We start from the raw sequence: 27,787 nt of genomic DNA, 5'->3' as shown, positions 1-27,787 counted from the left end.
TCTAACACAATCCTACTACTACTCATTTGGTTGTCCTGCTTCTGATGCCCACTGCTTCATATGTTGACAGGGAATTCCTGTCATCACGATTTTTATCCAAATCTTGTTCGATAACATTAAGCCAGTGGAAGTCTTTGCATGTTTTTTCAACAGATTTTCAGTTATTTCTCAAAATGAAATGAAGTAAAATGGCTTTGGTTCACAGAGGAATAACAGTGCCAGTTTGCCCATTCTGTGGGAAGAGTTAAGTAGATTCTAGCCTGTCACAAGAGTATCCCCTTCAGGAAGGCCCAGAATTGCACTCCATATTCACATTGACTTGGGAGTATAAGGTCATTGTCCATAACATGCATCTCCCATGAGCTCAGGGCTGCAGTCAGTGGATATGCTGAAGGACATATTTGTCCTGTGCTTGGCTTCATGGGCATTGTACTTTCTGATGATAAGGATGATGATTCCTAGAGAAGCACTAAATATCTCATAGATTCTCGTAGGATAATGGAAGTCATCCTCAGCTCTTAACCCCTCCCCCCTCTGGCATTATCTTATATTAGCAGAAGGTAAGGAATTAGTGGGCCTATCAGAAATGATGTTCAGTGGTCATAGAGGATGACAGCTGAAATGAATATGTGAAAAAATAGGTTAACTGAAATTCCTATAATACATATTCACAAAAGTCACGCTTTATTGACAAATGTGTCAAAAACTATTTTCTTCAAACCCTATACATAAATAATGGTTCAAATGGAGATTAGAGTACTCTCAAAATCATATAAGTAGGAAACTTTCTCACTCACATCCTGCTCCATAGTTCATGTACAGTGGATATAAAAACTGTACACACCCATGTTAAAATGCTAGGCTTTTGTGATATAAAAAAATGATGCCACAGTAAATCATTTCAAAACTTTTCCCACCTTTAATGTGACCTACAACCTGTACAATTCAATTGAAAAACAAACAAATCTGTTAGGGGGAAAAAACTATAAAAAAATAAAAAATGTGCAATACGCTGGTTGCATAAGTGTGCCCACCCATAAACTAATACTTTGTTGTATGTGCACACCCTTAAACTAATACTTTGTTGAAGCACCTTTTGATTTAATTACATTTTTTATATCACAAAAACCTTGCATTTTAACAGGGGTGTATACACTTTTTATATCCACTGTATCACTTTTTATATCCACTGTATCATGAAGCAAGGGAAAATCATATGTAATGGTGGGGATACAGGCTGGCAGCACTTTTATTCAGATTAGGCCAGGAGTTTTCAAGAAAGCTGCTGGCAAAGTTTAATGTCAATAAATCTAAAATCAGAAAAAGTAAATCTGATTAATTTAATTTTTGACAATCTCTAGTGCCACTACACTGAACATATAGGTACTGAAAGAATGTAAAAGTTACAGACGGTGTTGTAGGCTTTCTTAGCAATCTGCAAACAAATCACTGAAGTGATATATACAGAAGTGGGCAAAATGGTGGCTCATTAGTTAAGCTTCTGACAACTCCAGAGTCCAACATTGAATCTATACCTCCGATTGCTATCAGTCTAGAGTTTGCATGTTGTCCCCATTGTCTGCATAAATTGTGACCTCCCACATGCTGGATGAATTCCGATTCCAGACTGTTCGTACATGTGCTACATTTGCTTTTGCCTTTGTGGTCTAGACCATGGCTAAAATGGGTCTAAATTAGACTAGTTCAGTTGCCCAGTTAGCATTTTTTTAAATGAAAATATGATTGTAGAAAAAAGAAAGAAAAAATATACTCTATAAACCAAATTCACTGAATGCTAAATATAAAGAATAAAACACCCTTCTCAATCCCCTCACTACATTCCCTGACACCTGTAATGTCAGATACAGATATTAATAATTCAAAGTGTATATAACATAGGAAAACATGTAATGAAGTAAAGAAATGTGGGGAATAATATGATTCCAGTGAAAGGGCATAAGCCTTTTAATTGCTATATAAGCTAAAATATGGTTTGTAACGCTCAATGGTAAGGAAGCGTTTAATTATAGAAAACATTCAAGTGTAGTTACGATGGACATTTTCTCAGTTACTGTTAGGCAGCTCTTTTCAGTCTATGTTCAGCAATGTGCTAGATGAGGAAAGTCCATTCAGATACGTCCCTACAGAGTTGCAATTATACCCGTTTTCATATGATCTGAACTTGCGTATTTTGTTTCAGCACTGATGTAGTATGCTCTACAAAGAAAATGCTTGCAACAATAGATTTCTTGACGATTTGCAGTTTTAATTGTAGAAAGTTCAAAGTCTGAGAAGTAGTGCTGAAAGGTCATGTACTAGTCATTCCTGTAGCCATTTGGTTTAAATCCTAGAATTAAAACATTTTGGGATGTAGATGATGAGAAAACAAAGTAGGCAGGTCCCTAGAGTTCTGCTGATAAGAAGAATGTTTCTGAAAACAATCTGTAGTACTTTAATGACCTGACTTGTCAAGAAAATGGTGAAAGGAGAGTGACTGATTATTATATTATTATATTATTAGATTATTATAAGCATTTGCTTTATTCACTTATGATTGTTTAGACTGACACTATTGTATGTTTTAATTTGTTTTTAACTATGATTTTACATAGTTATAAGGAAATCAGCAAATGTGAGGGAAGATGAATCCATGAAAATGTATTTATTTATTCAGTTTAATTACTTTAGTTGGTTATTCCTTTATTTATTTTTTATTCAATCTAATTAACTGAAATAAGAGGCAAAATTACCAATTTATTACTGTTTAGTTGAAGTACATAGCCCAAAAGAAAATGGCAGTACCAGCAAACACTCTGACCCAAATTGCCACAAACCAGTCTGAGTAGAAAAGAAAAGAAAATGGTTCAAGATCCACAGAAGAAACACATTTTCTTGGTATTTAAATACATACGCTTTCTCAATGTAAGAATGCTTTCTGAAAGTGTTAACAAAATGTATGCAGCACGCAAGTGTCATGAATATCTTTAAACTGCATGAATAAAACCAGTTAAAACCAATTAACATATTAAAACTATTTTCCATAGTCAGCTTTATAAAAAATGCATAACTATTTCTTCATAGGTTCAGTTTATATCACAAATAGCTTCTTCTTCTTCTTTTGGCTTTTCCCAGTTAGGGGTCACCACAGCGGATCATCTGTCCACTCATGATTGGCAGTGGAGTTTTACAGTGTCGAGTTGCCAGCCTGGCGCCCAACCTTCCACAGAAGGCACACACATGCACACACTCACACCTAGGGCCAATTTAGAGTGTCCAATCCACCTACTGCATGTCTTTGGGATGTGGGAGGAAACTGGAGCACCCGAAGGAAACCCATGCGACCACAGGGAGGACATGTAGACTCCGCACAGAAGGCACCCCAGCTGTGAATCGAACCAGAGAACCTCTTGCTGTGAGACAGCAACGCTAACCGCTGCACCACCGTGGCCGCCCTTTATATCACAAATAACATGTTACAGTATTTTAAATGCCTTTGCCTTAAAACTGATTTCAAACAAACACTCCTACCACCTAACCCTTGCTGGAAAATGCAGGGCTGTTTATTTACTGTATTTTAGTTTAATAATGTTTATGCTAGGATTTGTTTTATAGGTTAGCCATGTTTTACCACTTTCATTAGATTAGAGAGTGGGAATGGGATCTGTGTTTGCCAGTAATGCCATTTTCTGATTGGTTAGTTGCAGTTAGTGTGTCTTTAACTTTTCTTTCTTTTATGTGCTTTTTCTTCTAATAAGAACTTATTTCATGTGGACTCATGGGATATATACCATTGACCCCTTAGATGAAACACTTGATGTCCTTAAGTGCTCATTTGCATAGATTCCATGGATCTCCACTACAGGAGGTTTAAGGTATCACACAGTGAAAACTCTACCTTGGTTGGATTTTTCTTCCAATGATATATATATATATATATATATATATATATATATATATGTATATATATATGTATGGGTTCAGTTTATAACATCGAAATACTGAAATGTCGAATTTCAGTATCTCAAAGCTATAAAGTCGAATGTTTGAAATAGCGAACGTTCATAATCGCAAATTTCACATATGTCGAATATATGTTGAATTCGCGGTTATGAAGTTGCGCTACGTAATGTCTGGGTTTGTGTTTTGGTTGTGCGCGGTGCCGTGTGTGGATGTAGGTGTTATGTCAGGTAAGTGAGTGTTTTGTAAGGGTTTTGAGTGGGAGTTACGGTGTGTGTGAGGGATTGGAGAATGTGTGTGTGTGAGTGAGCTTTTGTGTTGTGTTTGTGCGATCTTGGAGTTAGTATATATAAGTAGGGGGGTGTGGGGGGCACAGCCCCCCACATGGGGGGTGCATGGGGGCTTGCCCCCCTGCTTATGTGTGTGTAAGTTGTGTATGTGTGTTTTTTTTTGTTTGTGTTGTGATGTGGGTGTTGTGTTGTATGTTTAGTGTAGTGTGTGCAGTGTTTTTGGTTATGTGGTTTTGCGGTTTTTGTTTGTCAGTGTTTTGTGGATTTGGTTTTATAGTCTTGAGATACTGAAATTCAATATTTCAGCATTTCGAGGTTATAAAGTGAATATATACATATATATATATATATATATATATATATATATATATATATATATGGTTCTACCTGACTTCGTCGACAGCGGAGAACACCGACAACAAAATCACCGACACCACATAACCGACAGTGCATAAACACGACACCCCACATGCCCGACAACGAAATAACCGACGGTTCACAAACAAGAAACCTCATATGCTGTACACACCACAATAACAATAATCAACAAACAAAACAAATCCCCTGTCCAAAAACCACACACACAACACAAGCACACCAAAATCCTTACAAACCACACTAAACCTCACATACACAACTATCTACAACCCTAACCCAAACCCTAACCCTAAGGTCCGTCACTATCGCACACTCACCTAACCCGCGCCCTAACCCTAAATCACTTAACCCGCCCCTAACCCAAACACTATCACTACCGCACACTTACCTATCACGCGCCCTAACCCACTTAACCCACCCCTAATTCAAACACTATCACTGCTGCACACTTACCTAACACGTGCCCTAACCCTAACTCACTTAACCCACCCCTAACCCAAACACTATCACTACCGCACACTTACCTAACACGCGCCCTAACCCTAACTCACTTAACCCACCCCTATAGCTATAGACCGTCAATATCACACACTTACCTTAGTCGCACCCTAACGTCTGTCAGTACCGCATACTTACACAGCCTTTTCCCATGTCGGTGTCCTCGGCGTCGGTGTTTTCATCCGTCGGTCTTCTACATTGTCGATCTTCTGGCGTTCGCGATTGGGTTGTCGTGTTCTCCACTGTCGACGAAGTCAGGTAGAACCATATATATAAATATATATATATATATATATATATATATTTATATATATATATATATATATATATATATATATAGATATATATATATATATATATATATATATATATATAAATAATATATTGATGTATGTATAGATAGATACAGTTTACATGTGCTCAAACACACACACATAAAATATGTGGACAGTTTGCATCCATGTCTATTGAGCTAAGGAGACAGAGTCCCCATTACCAGTTATTTTGTGTACATTTGTCGCCCTTGCCTTGAAGCATGCGTTAGGTTAGAGATCCTTTTACAAATAAAATGGGACACAGGGAAAAACTGTAATTTCCTAAATTTCTAAAGATGAAAATAAGGTTAAAATTAACACATTCTGTTTAACTCTTAGCAAAATGAAATTACAGTATCATAGTTTTCTTTGTCCTTTATCTTTATTTAATAAGCTGTGGCGTGTGTCACACAGTGCCGTAGAAAGGTTAGGCAGATAGAACACCTACCCCATATGGCATTTTGTATGGAGCACTTACCTGGATAGGAAACCCTTTAAAACTAAAGGTTTGGCAGATTGTAAGCTATCACCGCAACTGCAGTCACTTACAGATATTTTGTAGGCTGTCAAACTTTTTCTCAAAGAAAGCAATGCAATGAGTCATTAGGTTGCTACATTAATAAACATATGTTTACACTTTCTTTGCTGTCAGTAAGCAATGATGCTGTAGAAGGTTTATAAAAAGCATGTTTATTAATATAGCAAAGTAATAACTTCTTGCTTCCTTAAAAAAAGTTTGACAGTTTACTACCTGCCATTAATCAATATCAAATATTGATTGCTTATAGACAGCAGAGTATTGCCAAATGGGTCTGTTGCTAAGAGCACCAAATGCCCATACTTCCCTGCTATGTACACATTAAGATTTCATGTAGCTGCTTTATAAATGGCAGGCCCAGTGAGATGGCCTGAAAGGTCAAAGAGTACCAAAGAAAAACTGTCTTGAATACCGTACTTGTCAGTTTATCAAAATGAACTCAGTTAATGTTTTTTTTCATGGAATGCACTGTGGTACATAACTGCAATAAGAAAGTGGTAATATTTTCAGGTATTATTAATAAAATGATACTTATCTTTGTTTCACACTTAGCAGAACCTGAAGGTTTATTATTAATATTGCATTTTAATATATATTTTCTTCTGCTAACCATGTTGCTTAATAGAATTTGTACTTACAAAGTCTGAATCCAGGTTTTGGTAAGATGTCCATTTTTTTTTACATAACCAGCTGTAAGGAGCAGATCACATAATTCCAATTTTCTTTGATTTGGGCAGGACACTGATACCAGGGCCCATCTGTCTGCTGACTGGGGCTACAGGTGTAGATGGCATGCTATTTCACAGGGAATTAGGAGAACAAAAAACAACATAGGTCCTATAGCCAAGTGCAAAATAGTAAGCAAAGTGCAATGACATCATAGGATGTTAGAAAAAAAAGAAAAGAAGTGAAGCTAATTTAAGGATGTGACTGAGCTGCCACTGGCTATGTATTCTGTCATCAGATACCCCAAATTCAACTAGTTATAAAGGACCTCAGATTCACCACTGAGTCACCTGTTAAGCATTGCATTTCCATTTTATACACCACATTCAGCACTCAGGGACCTCCTGCTGACCACTGAATGCACATCTCAGTGTCAGGCACCAAATATACACTTCTGGGTCCACAGTCAGCTGTATAATACTGACTCCACACCCAACTAACGGGCATGTTGTACTCTCCACTAACTCTGCACTCAGTGTCAAGCACCTTATAACCACAGTTAACCCCACATTTAGCTAACAGGCACTTCATATCCCTCCCTGACAGATGCATCATATCCACCACTGACTCCAAATTTAGTGTTCAAGTATCTCATCTCCATAGCTGACTCCACATTCAGCTGTCAAATGCATCATACTCAACATTGATTCACACTCAGCTGTCAAGCACTGCATATCCACCTGACTCTGAAATCAGCTTTCAAGTATCTCGCAGTACTGATTGCTCACTTAGCTGTTAGGTACTTCATATCCATCGCGGTTTTCATGCTCACTTGTTCAACACTTTATATATCTACCACTGACGTAGATGTCAGGTACCTCAAACTCACCAATTTGTCTCCATTCAGCTGTCAGATACCTCATATCCACCATTAACTCTGCACTCAGCTCTCAGATACCCCATGTCCACCACCACTGACTCTACACTCAGCTATCAGATGCCTCATATCCACCACTGACTTTGCCTAAGGTATCAGGTGCCTCATATCCACCACTGTCTCTGTCTTAGATGTCAGGTACCTCATACAAGTTCATAGGTAAGTACTATGCAAGCTGCCCTTGTGGGTCATTTTAAGCCTAGCCAATTTCCCCTTTGGTGCTTGACTTAACCTATCCCATTCTACGTTATATTGGCCTTTCCCATCCCATGGTCAGTAATTATATATACACCTGGTAAGAATAACTGGGATCACACTATAGATAATTTCAGCTGTCCCATGAATGGGATAAAGCATTTAGGAGCTGTGTCTGTCCATTAGTAGTCCATATCTACCTCTGTCTTTATACTCATCTCTCAAGTGCCTCATATCCACTAATTCTTCGGTGATGATACTAGATATCTCGTATCAATTGCTTACCTTTCACTTTTCTGACAGTCATCTCAGATCCACTACAGACACTGACCTCAGTTGTTAGTCTCCTCAATTCAGCCAGAGATTGTGCATTCAGTTGTCAGGCAACTGCCACTCTGCTTTTCACAGCCAGGCACCTCATGGTCATTGCAGCCTCTGTAGATGTACATCAAACAGTTCAAATCAACTTCTCAGAGGCAGGACTAAAGAAGCTTGGGAAATCTGTTCTTAACAGTGAAAGGATGCAAAAATGCAGTTTCTCATATCTTTAATTCACAGATATTATTAAAACATTTGAAATGTTATTCAAACAAATTAATACTTATTTAAAAAGTATCTACCATGATATTTTCTGTACAGCCCTGATGGGATGTTTGGAAAAAATAAGTCCATGTTTTAGCAGTACTCTGTTACTATCAGTTTCAAGGAAAATGTACACTAAAGCAGCAGTAAAGTTATGATTTTGGCTTATGACCCAAAAATCTTGCAGGTGCAGAGAACTTGAAAAGCACTATTTCTAATTTTTGTCAGACCTGGGATACTCTGCGGACAGGGGATGGGAGATCATGCCATGCTGAAAGGCAATCTGTGATGCATTAACATCTCACCAGACAGTCACCTTGAAACAGGCGTCTTTCTGACATATTTTCTTTTTTTTTTTTATTTTCCTTTGTTTGTCTTGGGTTGCCTTCCACTTGTAGCATTTCATATGGAATTAACACTAGGTATATTTTCCCTATTCTCTGTCTCTGTCTCTCTCTTTCCAATATTCTTGTGTTTCTTTCCATTTTCCTTCCACCCTTCCTCTGTATTCTGATCTCCCGTGACTGTTCGTTGAGTTTATGTGAATACTGTAAGATGCTGACTGTGTTGTTTGTTTTTAGTATGCAAATATGTTTAGATTATATGCATAACTTACAAGTATTGTTGCAGAAAGTAGCAATGTGGTCAGTTGCTGAATAGTATTTGCAGCACATTTTTTTAATATTTTATTTACAAAATTCCAAGACTTTTTTAATTTTATACACACCATGGGCATTTTTTTTTAAAAATTTCCAGCCTTCTGCTGAGATTTAATGCAACAGTTAGATTTCACAGGCTCTTCATTTCCAGTCTATTGTTGATGTCAAAATGTTCATGTTTCACTGGGTCAGATTCCATGTTTTTTATCTGAAATTCCACTTGCACGCCTAGCCTTCATGACCTCATGACCTTCAACATCCAGTGGCAGTTGCCTAAAAAGTGAAATTTGAGGCTGACTGGTTAATAGTAAGAGTCCACTAAACATAAAGAGCCTATTATAAGAACAACCTTCATCTAAAGAAAAAATGATAGTTTCTACAACCCTTCACATTGTTTTCTCCGCTATAAATAGTAGGTTGTTCCCACATCATGCAAGCGTTTGGTGGTAGCTCATTAAAACTGTAGATCATTGCATCACATATGTACTGGCATTATTCATAAAAATATATAAAAAGAACAGAAAAAATTATGTTGTTTAATGTGGAGTTCGATGTTTCTGTAGTTCTGTTTTCCTAGCAATACCAAGCCAGGAACAATTTATGAGCATGTAGACTACAAGGTACCCAGTTAACACTCCCTCTTCCCTGCATGCTTGATATCATTTTCAGAAGTAGTTGACAAAAGCTGCTCCAAGTCTCTTGTAAGCATGGTTGATAAACTTTTGCAAAGTCAATAAGCTGTCATGCGTAATTGTGATCTGCATTATGTTTTCAGAAGGAAAATGTTTTACCTTTTTTTAAAACTTTTATTCAGAAATTATTTGTAAATTAATTTTCCTGCTCTGACTAGAATATATAAATAGTATGCTAAGATGTGCTTACATAAAACCAAGCTAATACATATAAGTATCCAAACACACAAAACAATCACATCTCTGTGTAGAAATGCACAATGTATTATGGTTACACTTGGTAATGTTTATGAATGGAGCACTTGGAGTCCTTATCAAAACAGTGTAGTTGTCTCTTGACATATCAGAAGCAACCTAGATTCACAAAGGAGTTTAGATGCTAACTGCGGAGGAATAACTAAGTAAATTAGGACATATGTCCTGTCTTAAAAAGGCAATAACTTTTATGTTATTGGCTGTCTAGCATCTGGAATAATACAGGTAATACAGTAGAATACAGAAGGTACTATGTACCTACGACTCTTGGGTGTCACAAAATAGGAAGTATGTCACTGAATGCATGGGGACCTATGAAGAAAATGGATGAAGAACACCTGCTACCTTTGCTTGGATGATGTCCCGTCCACCACTGGCTCTTCATTCATGTGTGGGAACCTCTAGTAAGGTTTAAGCAAAGTCCTGTGAAGGCTGAATAATGGGCTTGTTAAAGAAATCACTTGTAGTAAACAATGATCTGAAAAGAATGTATAATTCCCACAACTCATTTGTCTACTAGTTAGTGCAGAGGATATCTGGCAGATAGCACAGCAGAATAAGGTTGTAAGCTGTTTATAAGATGCTTCATGTAGTTCAGGGTTTGATTCCTTCAGCCTTCATTTGCCTACAGTGTGACCTTAAACAAACCACTTAACTAGAAAGTGCTTTCAGGCAATTGGAAAATTGGGATGTGCTCCTCACTGGTTTCCTGGACTGTATCAGTAACTACTTATGAATCTATGATTCATGTTTCATGACATCATTGAAGCTGTAACTAAAAACACTGTACAGTGTTTGAAGAGGTTCTACTACAAAATGTCGATTTCCACACCCCTGAAGATCATAAATGGCAAACAATAATGCCTATAGCACAAAAGGATGAAAAAATTAACTGTAAATGCTTTTGCAATCCCTCCACACCTCCCCCAAACTCATATATACTAACTCCACAGTAACACCAATTTGAAATAGGGAGAAATATCCCGAACAAAGTGAATCATTGCTGGTGCACACTTCAAAATCACACCAGCATATCCCAGACAAATTGAATCATTGCTGGTGCACACTTCAAAATTGTACCAGCATATCCCAAACAAAATGAATCATTGCTGGTGCACACTTCAAAATTGTACCAGCATATCCCAAACAAAGTGAATCATTGCTGGTGCACACTTCAAAATTGTACCAGCATATCCCAGACAAATTGAATCATTGCTGGTGCAGACTTCAAAATTGTACCAGCATATCCCAAACAAAGTGAATCATTGCTGGTGCACACTTCAAAATTGTACCAGCATATCCCAAACAAAGTGAATCATTGCTGGTGCACACTTCAAAATTGTACCAGCATATCCCAGACAAATTGAATCATTGCTGGTGCACACTTCAAAATTGTACCAGCATATCCCAAACAAAGTGAATCATTGCTGGTGCACACTTCAAAATCCCAGCAGCATATCCCGAACAAAGTGAATCATTGCTGGTGCACACTTCAAAATCACACCAGCATATCCCAAACAAAGTGAATCATTGTTGGCGCACACTTCAAAATCGCACCAGCATATCCCAAACAAAGTTAATCATTGCTGATGCACACTTCAAAATAACACCAGCAACGATTGTCTGTGGAAAATGCAGATCTAGATTATGTTTCTCTGCGTTTTTTTCTTTGGGCTACTGACACTCAAGGAATTTCACCTTGATCATCTGTATAGTAACCACTTGAAGTTAAGTCTGGCAGTTGAATGATATCCTGTAGTTGATTCCCTCAGCCTTGGCTTGCCTACTGTGTGACTTTTACCAAGTCATTTAATTCAACAGTACCATGGGGCAATTGGGAATCGGTGCTACCACCTCAGTGGTCTTTTGGACCACATGCATAGCAACTGCCTATAAACCTAGTACTGTACAATTTACAAATATACCATTAAATGTGGACTGCTATACTCCTGTGCATTCTCAGTCATCTACCCATATGTTAATGAGAACAACAAGTTTGTCAGTACACGTTTCCTTTAAAAGTAGAAGGTAGTGTTTCATTAATTAAGACATCCTGATGTCACCTTATACTGGCCTCATCTTTTTTGTTTTGAGCATGTTCAGAAGAAAAGGGTACATTCACTGTCCCTTTCTTCTTAGAATTATTAAATTTTATGTATGTGATTAACTGAAGCACTTAATGTAAGTTGGCTGCACTGATGTATCTGAGTAAATCAACACTTGTTGCTTATTTCCTCTAAAAGCATTTTCAAGTTAGTTCAAACTGTCCAACAACTTTTGTCTTACCTTTGGAAAAAGCAGAACTAAAAAAAGTGAATCTTACCATGCATAGGTTCATAGGTAAGTACTAGGCTAGCTACCCCTGTGAGCCATTTTAAGCCTAGCCAGTTTCCCTTTTTGTACTCAAAATAACCCATCCCATTTGGTTATAAATTGGCCTTACCCATCCCATGGTCAGTAATTACATATTACCCCCTAATGAGAGTAACTGGGATAATACCATACATAGTATGAGGGGATCATGCATATGGTAAAGCATTTAGGAGCTGCCTCTGTCCATTAGTAGTACAGGGGGAGTCCTGGGTATATTTTCTGCTTCCCATCCATAGATCTAAGTTGTATTTAAATATGGACAGGGATGAACCTTGTTTTATGAACATAAGGGCAAGTTGACATATGCTTTCAGTATATACAGTACATAAAATTTAATTTAATGAGAACTCAATTTATATCTCTTTGGTAACTCAAAAAGAAAATGCATTTGGTAAATTCCCTAAAACATGATCAGAAGGGTGCTATGAGTTAGACTAGTCTCCAGAAATCTCCCTGAATACAGTTCAAGCCCTGATTTGTGAAATTTTACTAGCACAATTTGAAATTTCCTTTAGAGGGGTCTTGAATAGAGTTCTACTATCTGGGGATGTCTACCTTAAATGCCTGATTATGTGAAGCCTCATCTTGGATACATTCTTAGAAGCTCTGTGGCACAATGGAGCTAACATCCTATACAGGCAGTTAGGAGGCACTTTGCGACTGTGGCCCGGTCCATATGAGAATTTAAAGGAAAGCAAACATATACTAAAGGTACACTCTCCCCCATTTTGCTAACTGCTGCAGCTCATATTGTGTCAGTTACACAAAAGAATGTCAAAAGTTCCTTTGATAGCGTAAATAGTGTAATTTTCTCTGGCTCCAGGGAACTGAATGTAATAGTTTACTTCTCAGTACACAATACGTTATATTAATTTTGGGTCTAACATCAGGATGAGGAGCACAAAATAACAGACAGACAGTTTCCTTCATATCTTCAAACAGGAAGTGCTAGACAACAGAGAAAAAATAGCAAAACAGTTTAAAGAAATAGATATCAGTATGAGATGGTTCAAATGAAAGGAGACTGAAGGACACACAATTTCCTGTACTAACTTTCTCATGCTCAGTATGAAAAACAGAATTTTAACAGGGTTAGACTTTTCAAAGCCAATGAAATGAAGAACCTGACACTAATTGTTCAGGTATAAAAATGCCTTTGAAGCCTGCTGAATAATAGCAGTAGAGTATTTAAAATATCAAAGGGTTGCCCTCTGTAGTTTGTATGGTTTTCTTGCTCCTCACAAAGGGAAGTGGTAGCTATCACAAACAGCCCATGGACTAACAGGGTGAGAAAATCATTATTAGGAATATTTTTATGGCTGATAGGATTTACCAAGAAATTATGCACCATGAGAGACGGGACTGACGGAAATAATATAAGCGCTAATTATTCCCTGCTTAAATCTCTTCAAAGACATATTGTTTTGCAGTGTTGGTGAAATCACTTTGATAGCCAACAGAGATTTATGCAGTTCTCTATGTTTAGTTACCGCTGAGAATACCTTACGTAATGCTCTCAATTTCCGCATAGGTTCTGTTTTTGTATACCTTATTTTGCCAAAGAACCTGACCAGGAGCACTGGGTCATGTACAGAGCAGTAGGATAAAATCAGCTGACCTGATGACAGCAGTCTAGTAAAATGGCAGCCATCCACCAGTACTTATCATATATGTGACTGCTACAACAAAAACGTATTTGACTTCCTGCAGCCTTTCCTTAATGAATCCATTCAAAACACTGGAATGGGCCACCTGAAAAAGAGTAGAATTTGCAATAGAAATTGAATAAATAAAATTATGGCTCCGTGATGATCTACACAGCTAGCCACAGTGGTCTATAAAAACATTCTTGGTGAGATTAGTACATCCAAGATGTAGCAATAGTTGTGGGTCATTATGAGTACTCTGTGTAGTAAACCTAGAGAAGACATTCTATGGAGGAAGGAATAACAAAAAGGTGCAAGTTTGTCATCTTTTTAAGACCCGAAGTCAGAACTAACTACATAAGAGCATATCAGAAATACCTGTTGCCTGAAGGAGTTCTCTTCTTGTATAAAGTAACGTTGCATCTTGGATTACTGTCACTCCCTCAGCTGACAACCTGCTTTTCAATGAATGGGTGGAAGTAATTAGATCAGATTTAAAACACATGGCTTCAGCCTAACTTAAGCATTTTATGGTGTTGTAAGTTGTACTTGTGACAGAATGTTACTTCCAAAACTGAATCAGGATCACCCCAAACCAAGCATGCAGGATGCAAAGCAAAGAAATCCCTTTGACATCCATTTTCTGTCCAAAACTTTGTGAAATAAAAGGATCCATTGATGGTACTAACTTTGGAGAATTTTCTGCAATAAAAGCAAATTAGATGTAGATGGTTGACTACATTTTTCAGAATAAAAACAATGGTAAAAGAAATCCTGATAAAAAAAATAATACAGTCCAAGTAACCAACAGCATACTCTTTAAGTAGTTAAGCAAGCTTTTCTTTGAAACAGACGCTGCAGAATTGTGCTGGTGGTCCTAAATGTCCACAGATCTTTCTGTGCTGACCCTGTGGTACTCCCTAGACCCTAATTCCAGTACTCATTTTTATAGATTACATCAGCTTGGAACCTAGTTAATGTAGGCCTCCTGCACTCTCTGTGTAATCAGTTATGTAAATGTTTTAGTGGAACCTTCCTTCCATTTGTTACCACAAATAATTAAAAACACACCACAGAATATACTGTGCTGTTTGAGGCATTGTCTATAAACAAAAAAAATCTGTATGTAGACTTCATGCCATCAGACACTGTACTCTCATGCAAATTTTCAATACTCTCATGCAAATTTTCAATCAGTCTTTAGAATCCTTCTCCACTCTGGTCTTTTTTTATTTCAGTGGCATTGATAAAGCAGTTTCTATGAAAAGGGTAACTGTCCTCTACTCAAATTTATCGTCTGTCCTAGCGTGCAAGCTCAAAGGACTGATCTCACAACTGACAATAATTTGTTTCACCAATTAATACTCAGGTCTGCACGGTGCAGATTCAATAGTATTTAGTTTATATTTCCTGTTATCTATAAAGTTTTATTCCACAAATACTTATGCATCCAGAAAATGTCTGAACAGCTAAGACCCAGACACCACTCAAACAGTTGCAACCTATGCCAGAAATTCAGCCAGATAGCTGCTTTCTTCATGAAGAGCTTCTAAGTAAGTTAAAACAAGTAAACCATTAAAAAAAATTCTAAACAATCTGGGTCCAAGAAAAGATCCATATATTTACACTGGAAGAACAGAACTGCTGAAATGGTCAGTAAGTTCCATGAGAAAGGTAAGGTAAGACCACACTTTCTTTTAGTGTTGTTTTTTGATAATGCCAGGTTTACTAAGAAGAATATAAACACAAGCCATATACTGTTTACTATTATTTGCAAAACACAAAATAAAACATTCACAACAGTTATAGCGGAGTACTCAAGAGCTGCTGAAGTCATTATTACTAATGGTCTCTTGAATCTCCCTGATTGCTGCATGTAGCCCCTTCCATTACTTTGTCCTTTCATTTCAGCCCCAAGCACCTGTGAATCAAAATGATGACCTAAATTTCAAAGTTTCCAATAACAATGCATTTCATAACTTGCACACACTCTCTGTGAGACAGCATTTTCTTTATTCAGCCCTATTTTTTTCCATCCATCTCCCTTGTTCAGTGCCCTCTTCCTGAGCTCTGCTCTCCCTCCCACTTCCCCCTGTTCTTTATTATCCATCGCTTCTATCTCTGTCACATTCTGGTAATTCTCAGTTGTACATCCATGTAGGTAGTTCCCTTTTATTACAATGTCTTCCGGACTTATTTCCCTTTCTCTGTATTTTTCACAGTTAAGCAAGACACAATTCACAAAAACATAGCAGTCCATACAAGCTTCATTAAACTGCATTAAAAAAAAATATCCACCTCTCAAATGCTCACTTCCACCCCCAATAAATCTAACCTAGTGTCAGTCTGCAGCAACTTGAATAAGCAATCTTTCTATAGGGGAAAGCTTTTCAAATGTTGGACACACTGGGAGAAATATGTTTATTGTGTTTTCATCAAACTATATCTCAGTGAATCTTTGTGCTGCCGCCAGAAACACACATCCACTGGATTCCCTTTGTCTGTGTGAGACCTTGCATGACACACTTCAGATATATCCTGTCTATCAGATCGTGGTTTTATATACACAGACTGCCTAAAATTTCACTTTAATACGGGCATTTACTAAAAATAAAGCAAGGTTTACTCAAACAGTAAGTTTGACAATGACAATAACTGTTAAAAGATACAGTGCAGCATTACAAATTCCAATATTTAGTTAGTAAATAACCCTTTAATTGTGTTCACAATATTCAGATAAACCAGAGATGTTTAATGTTGTAAGACTCCAAGCTGCTCAACCTTTCCTCTTGGGGACCACATACCAGAGGTTTCGGGGGCCACATGACCACTATCAAAAACAAAGTTGTATGCCTCTCTCAAAGACACACCTTAAATTACTTGATCAAGAAGCAAGGAAAAATAAAGCTGTGACTCAATCCCATATGCTAAAATGAAAGAAGAACCAAAGGGTACAAACAAAATAAACACCAAACCCTTGGGCACCAAAAAGATTTTCTGATGAAGTTCTCAAAGTAAAGAACGAAAGTGCTTAAAAATATTTCTGTGATATTTAGTGCTTTTAGTGGCTTGAAATCTCACTTTGTCCCAGCCGTGTTTCCAAGGGTTTGGGTTTATTTTAATCGCATATGTATAATAATAGGGACTGCTATAACTAGGCACACAATACTAGAGGTTTTAGGGGAGCTGCTACTAACACTGGATTCCTCAGAAACTTAAAACATTACATTACTTATTTTTAACATAAAAGCAAGTATTCTCCCAACTCCTCAATAGCTCAGTCTCTAAGTTAATACATTTTTATGTGCGGACTTAGGGGAGTAGCCCTCCCCAATGTGCAAAGGAACAAACCAGCACAAAAACTCCTTATTGTTTTTACAGGAAAGATCCATGCCCTCCTATACCTCTGACATGGAGCATTGTGTCCTCTCACAACCCTACATACTAAACGCGGTAGTTCTGAGGAGAACAGCATTAATAACAATCATCCATGTATACTAAATACAGTAACTCTAAGGCCAGCATGATAATCATCAGTTTCAGATTAAAACCAGTCAAATCAGACAGTATTCTTACTATTCCAGTACAATTCAATTGAAGAAGGCAACAGGTCCAGCATTTTGCAGGCAGCAAAAGCTTCCCTTTCCTCCTTCACTTTGCATGTGTTTTACAGATGAGGCTGGTATGAGCACTCCCTTCCTCTCTCTAACAGCAACATCCCAGACAGAAACACAAGCAGATTGGAATTTCAGGCATTTGACTCCCCTTCTCCTTAGTCATGTATCAAATTAGTTAATTAAAGTGAGAAGGGATGCTTTATAACCAAATGTGGAACTAGAGGGCCAAAACATTACTGATCACATCGCATCCATAACACTTCAAAATGCAGTTAGCAAAGAGTTTGTGACAAATTTGAACCTATCAAAATGTAGTCTCATTATGCCTTTCAAGGGTAATTCAGATGGCAACAATCCAAATGTACCAGTGTTTGCAGCATGCCTACCCAAAAGAAAATGAACAAGTGTTGTTCCCATTAATGCCTGCAAAAAAACAAACGCACCTTCAGTAACAAAAATTGCATTTAAGTGACTTACCACAATTGCATGCTCTATGAATTGCTTTGCTTGCGCTGTTGGGGTATTTAAACTGTTGCTGCACATGGCCTACAGCAGTACCTCTTTCCAAACTCATCGCTTAACTTGTGGACCTCATCTCCAAAAAAAATGAATCCATAAGCCACATCATTATGTCCACTTAAAATGCCAAAATGTTTTGAAGATCTCTGCTGGTGCAATGATTAGCTTTTTGAGGATTGCAGTTGTTTTCACGGCCAACTTCTATTTAAACCACTCTCCTTTAAACCAAAAAACTACAAGTCTCAGTTGGTAATGATTTAAACTTCCAGCACCCTTCATACATTTGCAAACGGGGAAAGAGTACTTCTCAAATGTCCAGATTTTCACAGAATACCCAGATTTTTACCTCTTATTTTTGGTCTATTCCTCAAAACATTTGTGATTTTCTGGCAAATCGCTAAGGTAATCTGAGGATTGATGTCACTAAATAATGACATATGTTTGAGTTTCTGAACTTCAGAAAATGCATGTTAACACAAACCCTGTTATTCTAGGAACTTTTTAATTTTATAAGCTCAATATTTAAAATCTATCCCTATTTTATGGGCCTTAGTCCCCTCATTTTGTAGGGCTTTGTCCATATTTCTGGCACTGAGAGGTTGAGAGGTATGGAGCACATTTGTAACCACACCCAATCAATGCACTGAAATGCATAGATCTGTTGGTCAAGCCTCTTGTATTTCACGCCAGATAAAATGCTTTTCGTGGGAAAGACTGTGGCCCAGAGGATAACTGGTTGGACAAGCTTGCTGTAAGAGATAGGGCTTTTTTTCTTACACTGCTGAAAACTCAGAAGAGGGGGGAAGACAGAGACAGACAGACAGAGTGATTGCCTATTTCTAATTCGTTAAGATTAACATTTTGATCATGTGACAGCTAAAAGTAACTCTTTACACTAGTCATTTGCAGTGGTAATTACTCTGAAATCCACAAAACCAGAAATGAAGTGACACACGTGGAGGATACGCTCCATTTTTATGGAAAAAAAACCCCCAGAATTTTAGGGTAAAAAATAATGTATACAGGATCTGCTTAAAGGACACAAAGGCATTACCTAAGGAAGACTGCATATCTTTAAAGCAGAAAGTTCCTTCATATATCCAGTACTTACTACCTTCAAAAAGGTGTCTTGTGCTTCCTCTTTGAATTGTTAGGCTTCAAGGTTGAAGAGACTGGCTTTGAGTGCATAGTTTTTTTAGTGGTAAATGAGCAAGACCAGAAGATGGAAGTGTCTCTTCAGTATGATGAACTGGTACTTGTTGTTCTTCTTTCGGCTTTTCCCGGTTAGGGGTCGCCACAGCGGAACGCCGGTCCGCTAATGATTGGCAGTTGATTTTTATGATGCCAAGGTGCTAGCCTGATGCCCAACCTTCAATGAAGGCACGCCCATTCACGCATGTCTTTCGAACGCCACAAGACCGTGGGGAGGACATGCAGACTCCACACAGAAGGCGCTCCAGCCAAGAATCAAATGGGAGAACCTCTTGCTGCGAGGCGCCATGCTACCGCTGCACCACCGTGGCTTAGTATGATGAGCTGGTACTACCTTTAAATAAACAGTCACTGCCATTGCTGAAAAGCTCTTGAAGTGGGAAGATATATATCTATATCTGTCTATATATATATTTATATCTATAGATATTTATAGATATAGATACATAGATATGTGCGTATATACATACATAAAACACAAAGTAATGTGAAACAGAGGCCTTTGAGAGCAGTGCCAGATTTGTTCAGTAATTTTTCTTTGACAATGCAAGAGATCTTACTACACCATACAAAGTTTTTTCTGAGTTAACAAAGCAGATCTGGGCATCATGGGGTTCTTACCAGAGAATGTAACATAGTGTATTCTTAGAAATTGCATTTCTGCTGCTTCTAAGCTAACCAAAATGGGGTTTGTTTCATGTGTCATGGCGGTCCTTAATCTACCCCACAAAAGGCATGTATTTGAGCCTTTCTGCTGTTACCTGATCTACTTCAGTTGCACTTACCAGCTATCTAACTCTTAAGACTAGATATGGCTACTGCTAGAAAGGAAAAGGATATATCTGTGATTAATTCTGCAATCCTTTTCAAGAGGAGCAGGACAGGTATTGTATTTGTAGCCCATGTTTATTTGACAGTTGCAATTGTATATTTAATTGTTGACAGGAATATATTTAATTTATAAATCGGCAAATTTTAACTCAGAGATGTCCTCATGTTGCTTACATTCCTTACTGTGAACATTATGGATGTGAGCTTCAAGAGAACTAGTGGTCAAAAAGAATAAAATGTGAGGGCAGAAGCTTTGGCTAATGCCTGTTTTTAAATAAATGGCTGACGTATAGAACTGTTAGTCCATATAACAGCCAAGACAGTTTAACAGTAATCCACGGCTGGGTGTGGTAATGCAGAATGTACCCACTGTGGGCATGATTCTTTCATGAAGGTGAAGTCCGAGTGATTAAACAAAGCCAACCATGGGTAAATCATATGTATGGGTAACTCCTGTTACCCACACACAGGAGTGGATTGTTTTTATTATACAATGACATTAATTTAAGAAAAAAAAATGCAAATAGACTTTAGTGTTTCTCTGGCTGCTTCTGGTAGTCTGGATCTAAGATATGTAATGTGTGTCCATTATGCCTTTATGTACAAATGCCTGCATATTGCTGTTTCTTCTGTTTTTTTTTTTTTTGTTTTGTTTTTTTTTTTTTTGGGGGGGGGGTTGTCATGTCTTTTGTGCATGTCTATGTCTCCATTTTTGTTAATGTTCCAAAGAGTCTGCTGAGATGCCTTTTGTGCAGACTCTATATGTCCATGGAGCTACTTGTAGGGGCACTCTGGACATTGAGGGTGTGAGTTTTTATTTTTTTTAACATGATGTATTATTCTTCCCCACAGAGCCGTTTAGTACCGTATTGTGGTGTGGGAAAGTTTTTTTTAAGAATTAGATTCTCTGCTTAGCAGTGTGGAGAAAATGACTCAACCAGATGTTTTCCCATGTGGAGTGCTTAATTTCAATGGGCACATTGACTGATCTGTCCATGCAGATTTTTGAATATTAACTACCTTTCATTGTATGCTGAAATACAACACAATGACCATTCTGTAAACTTGGAGAAGCCTAAATTTGTTCTTTTCATTAAGAAGAGTTGCTTTCTTTCTGAACATTTGACAATGTTTTGCACATTTCCCTTTATTCCTATTTCAAAATGTTCTGTTTTTAAAATGTGAGCAGTTTTAATGTATCACACTTTGCTGTTTCCCTCATTTTACAGTCCTGTTATTTGAAATTTTTAATATTATTTCCAATTTCAGAATTTCTTGTGGAGGGAGGGACATTGTTGAATGTAATGAAAGGATATACCACTGTAAGTAGCAGTAATCATAGTCCTCCTTGTGTTATTAGGCCCAGTCCATTCATTAAATCTCATAGTTGTTGTGTGACTGGGAGAGTTGCTAAATTCAACCTTACAATTTGGTGATCTGATAAAAATGTAACAGTTACCTTTATGCTAATTAATTCTAAAATGAGTGAACATCAAACAGAAGAAAATAGTTCAGAGATCTAAAGTCTGAGTCAGGAAGAATCAAATAGGCTAATTCACTGGGTGTAAGAGTTTCTTTACAGTTGTATCCACCAGTTATTATATAAGAGGTGCTAGTTTTGGGGAGGGTGTTGTTTACAGTTCCCTTGAGATTTGGCAAGTGTGTGATTGAGAGATAAATTGTAAATACTTTGTACCCTTTGTGAGAACATTCTCCATCTGAGATGTTCTACATTTTCTCCACATGAAGTTGAGCAAACGTGGGAAGCGGGCAATGAGAGCTGATATAAAATGTTTTAACTTCACTGTCTATGGAAATGAAATGTTCAAGGTCCTGTCTGACCTGCTGCAGTGTTTGCATCCCAGATATTTATGGATTGGAGGTGGGTTTGACAAAATGGTTAAGGTCTTCACCTTATAGACACAAGGTATAATTGTGGCCTCAAGTTATTGGCTAGGCTTAAAATAGCCCTTCAATGCAGTTAGCCTAGTATTCGCCTGTGAACCTATGACAGAGACCCCTGTCTGTCAGCTTCAACCTAACCTGCAAATCTTCAAACCAACACAGTGTTTCTAAATTTGTTGCCACTATTGTAGCCTAATTTGATTTTCTTCCAGTCAACAACCTCTGTGATGGGTATACAACCACTGACAACAGTCACAGGGAATGGTTCTTCTGTATCAGTGCACAGAAGGCCATTTTCACAGACTGCTTGAGTCATCCAGTTCCTGGAACATGAGAACAGCACAGAAAAGTACCCCTAAATCAAACTCAGTTCTGTTATCCATGCAGATCCCAAATCAACACATTTCACTTCTCCTTTCTATTCCACAATGTATATTTTTGCAGAAAAGTATCACCAAGCCAGCATCTTGGAAAGACTGCAGGATTATCCTTCATTTTTTTTTCTCTGCCCCTCACAAAAAAATCACATCATGGACTTATTTAGCTGAAGGCACTGACCTTTTTGTGGAACAGGAAGCTCAGTTGTACTATTTCACCCATAACAATCATGTAGAAACGTCTCCAAATTACACAGTAAGAAGGTCCCCAAGTTATTTGGACAGTGCACTGTTTACCCAGGCAGATTTTGTTTCCACTACTTCAGTTCCTATTAGAGGTTTCAGCTGCACAGTCACTTCCATGTCCAGAATCTCCTCAGTATGATGAGGGACTTAAAATTCCCACAAAGTCATGGTCTCTAGAGCTGTCTGATCGAATGTTAACAAGCCTTAGTCTTATGAAAAGGAGTACCCAAGGTGATCTTAGACACGTGGTGCGGCATACTTTTCCAGACTGGCATAATCTGAACGTTCATCTCTTTACTTATGTATTTATTGATATTTGTTTGTCTGACTGGATAATTTTATCTGTTTTCAGAGGAGGTCTGGGAAGAAATCTCCCAAATAAAAGAACAAAAAATATATACACATAGGTGAAAATTGATGGGTCTATATTACGTGATTGCATGGTCAAATATTCAAACACGTAGTAGTCAACCCATAATAATCGAACTGCTACAATGTCGAACGGTTCGATGGAGATCTCCATACAGGGTGGAAATGGAAGCTTTCCATTGTCTGTACTGTAGTGCGATCTCGGAGTTGGTATATTTAAGTAGTGGGGTTGTGGGGGATGCAGGGGGGCTTGCCCCCTGCATAGAGCATTTAAATGGTTTGTTTGGGTGAGTTTTTCTTTTTTTATTTTCCATTCGACAACGTGGCTGTTCGATTATTATGGGTCGACTATTATGTGTTCAAATATATGACCATTCGATCACGTAATATAGACCTAAAATTTATATCATATTACAATATACAGTAAATACATAGATTAATGCAAATATTAATACACATATAACATACAGAATAATACATATATACCATTATTAAAACAAGATAAATACAATATCATGTAGCATTGAAATGCATTGACATATTATAAATACAAGAGTTTAGCACTCACTCATAAAGCAAATGTCAGAGAAAAAAGAATTCAAACACTGAATAAGGAGGAGGAGCGGAAGAGTGGGGACAGTGAGAAAAAGTAGTAGAGCTAATAAGTGGAGTAGATATGGGAGGCAGGAGAAAAAGTGAGTAAAAACAAGATTACAAGTAAGGGAGATCTAAATGAAAGACCTGTACACGTTGAGATGTTAGTTGAATCTATAAGAAAAGCTGCTGTTAAAAATGAGATAATTGTCAGGGCATATAAAATATTGCACAATAACTACAGGAATCAATCAGAAAATGTCAAAAAAGACTGGAATAGAGATTACATATGCAGTTCACAAAGAAACAATGTTAGGACATATGTGCAGCCCTCAAACATGCTACAAAATGTAGAAGATTTAGGATTTTTGCCTGGAAGTGTTTGCATAGATATGTTTATACCCCAAGCAGACTCCAAAGAATTTTTCCTCAGGTAGATGACAAATGTTGAGGGTGTGATGGGGAAGAAAGAGGTAACTGGGAACATATATTTTGGGAGTATAATGAGTGACAGACTTTAAAAGTTCCCTACAGAGTACTCTATCATAAATATTGGACGACCAAATGAGTGTAATTAAGGAAATATTTTTTTTCAGCAGGGACAAATGATCTGAATTACTTAGACATAGTAAGAGCTTGTTAAGTTTAATTCTGATGACTGTCTATAGCAATTGCTAGAAAATCAAAATAAAAATCTAAACCAAGTACACTTGAAGTAGTGAATATTGTAACAGAGAAAAAAGAACAGGAAGTGGGATTTTTAGAAAAGCGCAGGAATAAATCACATTGAAATGAATGGCAACTGCGGTAACAATACATGCAGAAAAATGTTTTGGAAGATGAATGAGGTTTAAAAGATGGCAGGAATCGAATCATTTATGAAATGTTGCCTACATTATAAGACATATAAAACTATATGTGATGTATAATGTCTGTGAATGTGAACTTTTTAATATGGTTTGATTACTTTGATATAAAAATACATTGCCTATGTCACAAGTGATGATTCAGTAAAGGTGTTAAGAGAAATAAAAAGAAGGAAAAGGAGATATTTGATGTGTAGAGCTATTAAAGGAAAATGAGCTGAATTTTTAGCCAGGAGAGCAGCAATGAGGCAGAAAGGAATTCTTTTAGTTGCAGCTTAAATAGATAAAAGTTATGTATTGCCCTGACTGATGCAGGAATTATATTCAAGACTTCTGCTATGTAGTGTGAGTACAGACTTTGACCACAATTTTTGTAAGGCTTAGAATTGTCGAGTATATTTTTGTCAGAAGATTGGAGGTGGCAACTTGGGAGATACTGGTAAAGAATTGTACTTGAAGGTGGGCAGGAAGTGGGATTAAATATAATTCTGTGTTTTAAGGGAAGTTGAGTATAGTTAAGTTGGTGGGATAGTTCTAACCAATTTAGAGTTTTAGTTCAGAGACTTGAGCGAGTTGCAAATTTAGCTACCTTGTTGCCTTTTGGCATTCAGTAAGGAACTGGATCCCGTCTTCATGACTTAGCAGTCCCATTTTGGCCTACCTTTTATCAATGTCAGATACAGAACTTCTTTGATAAAAGTATATCTGTTGATGGTACTTCCTTATTACAGTGGCCATGGCGATATCAGCCTTAAGGAAGTACTTACTATTAACTTGACACATTGACAAAGTAAGAGGATGTGAGTTAATAACCAGTTTCTGAAGCAAAATAAGTCTATAGCAGTAATTACTGTCATTATATATTAAGTGTAATTCACTGCCTAGCTTTAGAAGGGATGAAGATGAACATAGATAAAATTAGAGTCAAAATCAGTGACAGTTGAAAGGTATGGCCCGACAGCACAAATTAACCAAAACCAAAATGCATACTTGGTCTACCTTTGGTGTAAATGACAGTTAAAACTTAATCTAGTACCACACGCCTTATGTCTGTCCTGCACCAGTCTAAAATAATTTACTGTTGGTCTTTCAAGCTATAGCCATGTTTCCTTTTTTATTTAGTTGCATGCATATCAAACCATAATGCTGCCTCCATTTTAAAAGTGAACAATGACAGGCAAAAACATTTAGCGTCACTAAAACGCATTTTAGAAAAGTAACACATGTTCATTTGTTTATTTTGTGATGGATTTTGCCAACATTCTGAATATATGGTGGATCCCTCTTCCACATATCACCAAGGCCGCTGTCGTTGGGGCTGCTATAATAAGGAAGCATCCTGTTGACCATATTACCATTCCATTGACCTGTCTGAGGCAGGAATATGGTGAAAACTGATTGAGATGTACATGTCTTTAAGGGGATTCTTATATTGTAGAATGTTGTCTTGGGATTAGAAATTTTGTATGAAGAAATCATCAAGTGCAGGTATACAGATTCTTCCAAGGCAGCAAAAACAATCAAAGGTAAAAAACATGCAGAGAAATTGAAGAGCACGGCTTAAAAAACAAATAAAACTTTAATTGTACAAGTAGGTAAGCGCTTTCACATTTCAAAGGATGCTTCATCAGACCATAAAAGACAACACAAACATGCTACTTAAACTTGAAACAAAGTAACTGCCAAAGTGATTTGAACCAGTCATGTGACTTCATATGTGGTTTTTAAAGGTACAGTCTCATTCAGACCAATATCCCTGAATGAGACTGTACCTTTAAAGCCATATCTGAAGACACGTGACCTGTTCAGACAAGCATTGCCAGTTGCAGAGTTGGGCTGTCACTTGCTGAGTTCATGAAAAGGTTGAGCACAAGAATTCAGATTTAAGAATTAAGATATTGAATGTCTTTAAAAAAATTCTGAACATGACCAGCCCCATTAATGTAATGAAAAGGAGCAAGACTGCAGCTTTACTAAAATGAGTTAGAGTAGTAGTTCCTGGTTCAGTTAGGAAAGTTTGGATCCAGCAGCCAACTCTGCTTCTTTTGAGGAGGAAATGGGAATTAGCAGAGGCATTCTTAAATGAAGGCCAGGGATGGAGTCAGATGCTATCATGCAAACACCCACTTTAGAGACCTAAACCCAAACTTCCATATCAATAGCACCAAAAGGCATGGCAGGTACTTAACCCAGCACAGTCCCCTTCTGTCAAATAATCTGCCCTTACATATAAATGAGGTACTTTTAAATCCAGTCTGGATGACTGGATGGGTAATCACAAATCTTCATCTAGAATATGCTACATAATAGGGAACTTGGTAAGGCTTCCATCAGCACTGAGTGATGTGGCCGATCTTCTCATTGGTCTCCATGGCCTGTAAGCTAAGTAAATAACTATGAGGCTATGAATAACAGATTGAGGGAAGTAAAGTTGCTCAAACATTTAAGATGAGTGGAGGTGTGACTATCTACTACTTGTAACCTGCACGAGGGAAAGAGCCATTGTTAGTTTACCTTTGTGTCCTAATTGTAAAAGAACATACGCAATTGAGAAGACGTTGTCCTGAAGGTACAGTTCCTAGTACCGTAGCTACCATTTTAAAAAACAGCTACCACCCTTTACTGCACAGTGTATGCAGATGAAAAAATGTGCTCCTATGCCACAATAGGATCCTCAAACAAGTGAATCTCTTCTTACCTGATCCACACTTACTTGCTTTTTGTAAGTCCCCACCATCCCCTTCACATGGTATAACAGTGGTGCCACTAAAACATCATTGCTGCAATCAAAGTTAATCAGAATGCAACATGGTGTTATATAGTCACTTTGGGACAGGTTGCATTATACGTATGCAAGAGAAAATGTTTTATAAAACATACACACATCTTTTTGTGTTTGATGTTGTACTTTGGTTTCCATGACCTAAGTATGTTTTTCTCTTTTCTACACCACTGTTCTTCATAGAGTACACTCTTTCCTTTCCATCTCCTATACACTCTCCCATTCTGGATCTCATAAAGTATACGTGTTCCTACTATCCCATGCCATACATTTACCCTGTCAGGTCATGTAGTATATGCAAATCTAGCATTGAGTCATGACTGTCACCCTCCAACAACAGAGGTAAAGGTAGCTGCTTCTGTGTGCTGTCTCCCTCCTGTGAAGTCCATTGTTTAATGCTATAGCTCTGAGATACGCTAATGTCTCCCCCCCCCACCCACAAACAAACAAACAAACAAACCACTGCACGGATCACAGGACATACAGCCC

General features: G+C 37.6%; 1 protein-coding gene across 18 annotated transcripts in view; it reads left to right on the top strand.

Moving 5' to 3' along the window:
- KIF1A (kinesin family member 1A) overlaps positions 1–27,787 on the top strand; it is a 2,189,582-nt gene that overhangs the window by 1,925,975 nt on the left and 235,820 nt on the right. For 8 of the 18 annotated variants that reach the window (XM_044071035.1, XM_044071030.1, XM_044071029.1 and 5 more), the window contains one exon: positions 8,754–8,777. The exons of the other annotated variants lie outside the window; for them this stretch is intronic. In XM_044071035.1, the coding sequence (XP_043926970.1) occupies positions 8,754–8,777 (24 nt within the window). The remainder of the gene's footprint in view (positions 1–8,753; positions 8,778–27,787) is intronic. 18 annotated transcript variants of the gene reach the window in all.

This window comes from Protopterus annectens, chromosome 5.part0 (genome assembly GCF_019279795.1).
Source record: "Protopterus annectens isolate FY-2018-M chromosome 5.part0, PAN1.0, whole genome shotgun sequence".
NCBI lineage: Eukaryota > Metazoa > Chordata > Ceratodontiformes > Protopteridae > Protopterus > Protopterus annectens.
The sequence above is the reverse complement of the archived record's forward strand: the minus strand, read 5'-3'. Positions and strand labels throughout refer to the sequence as shown.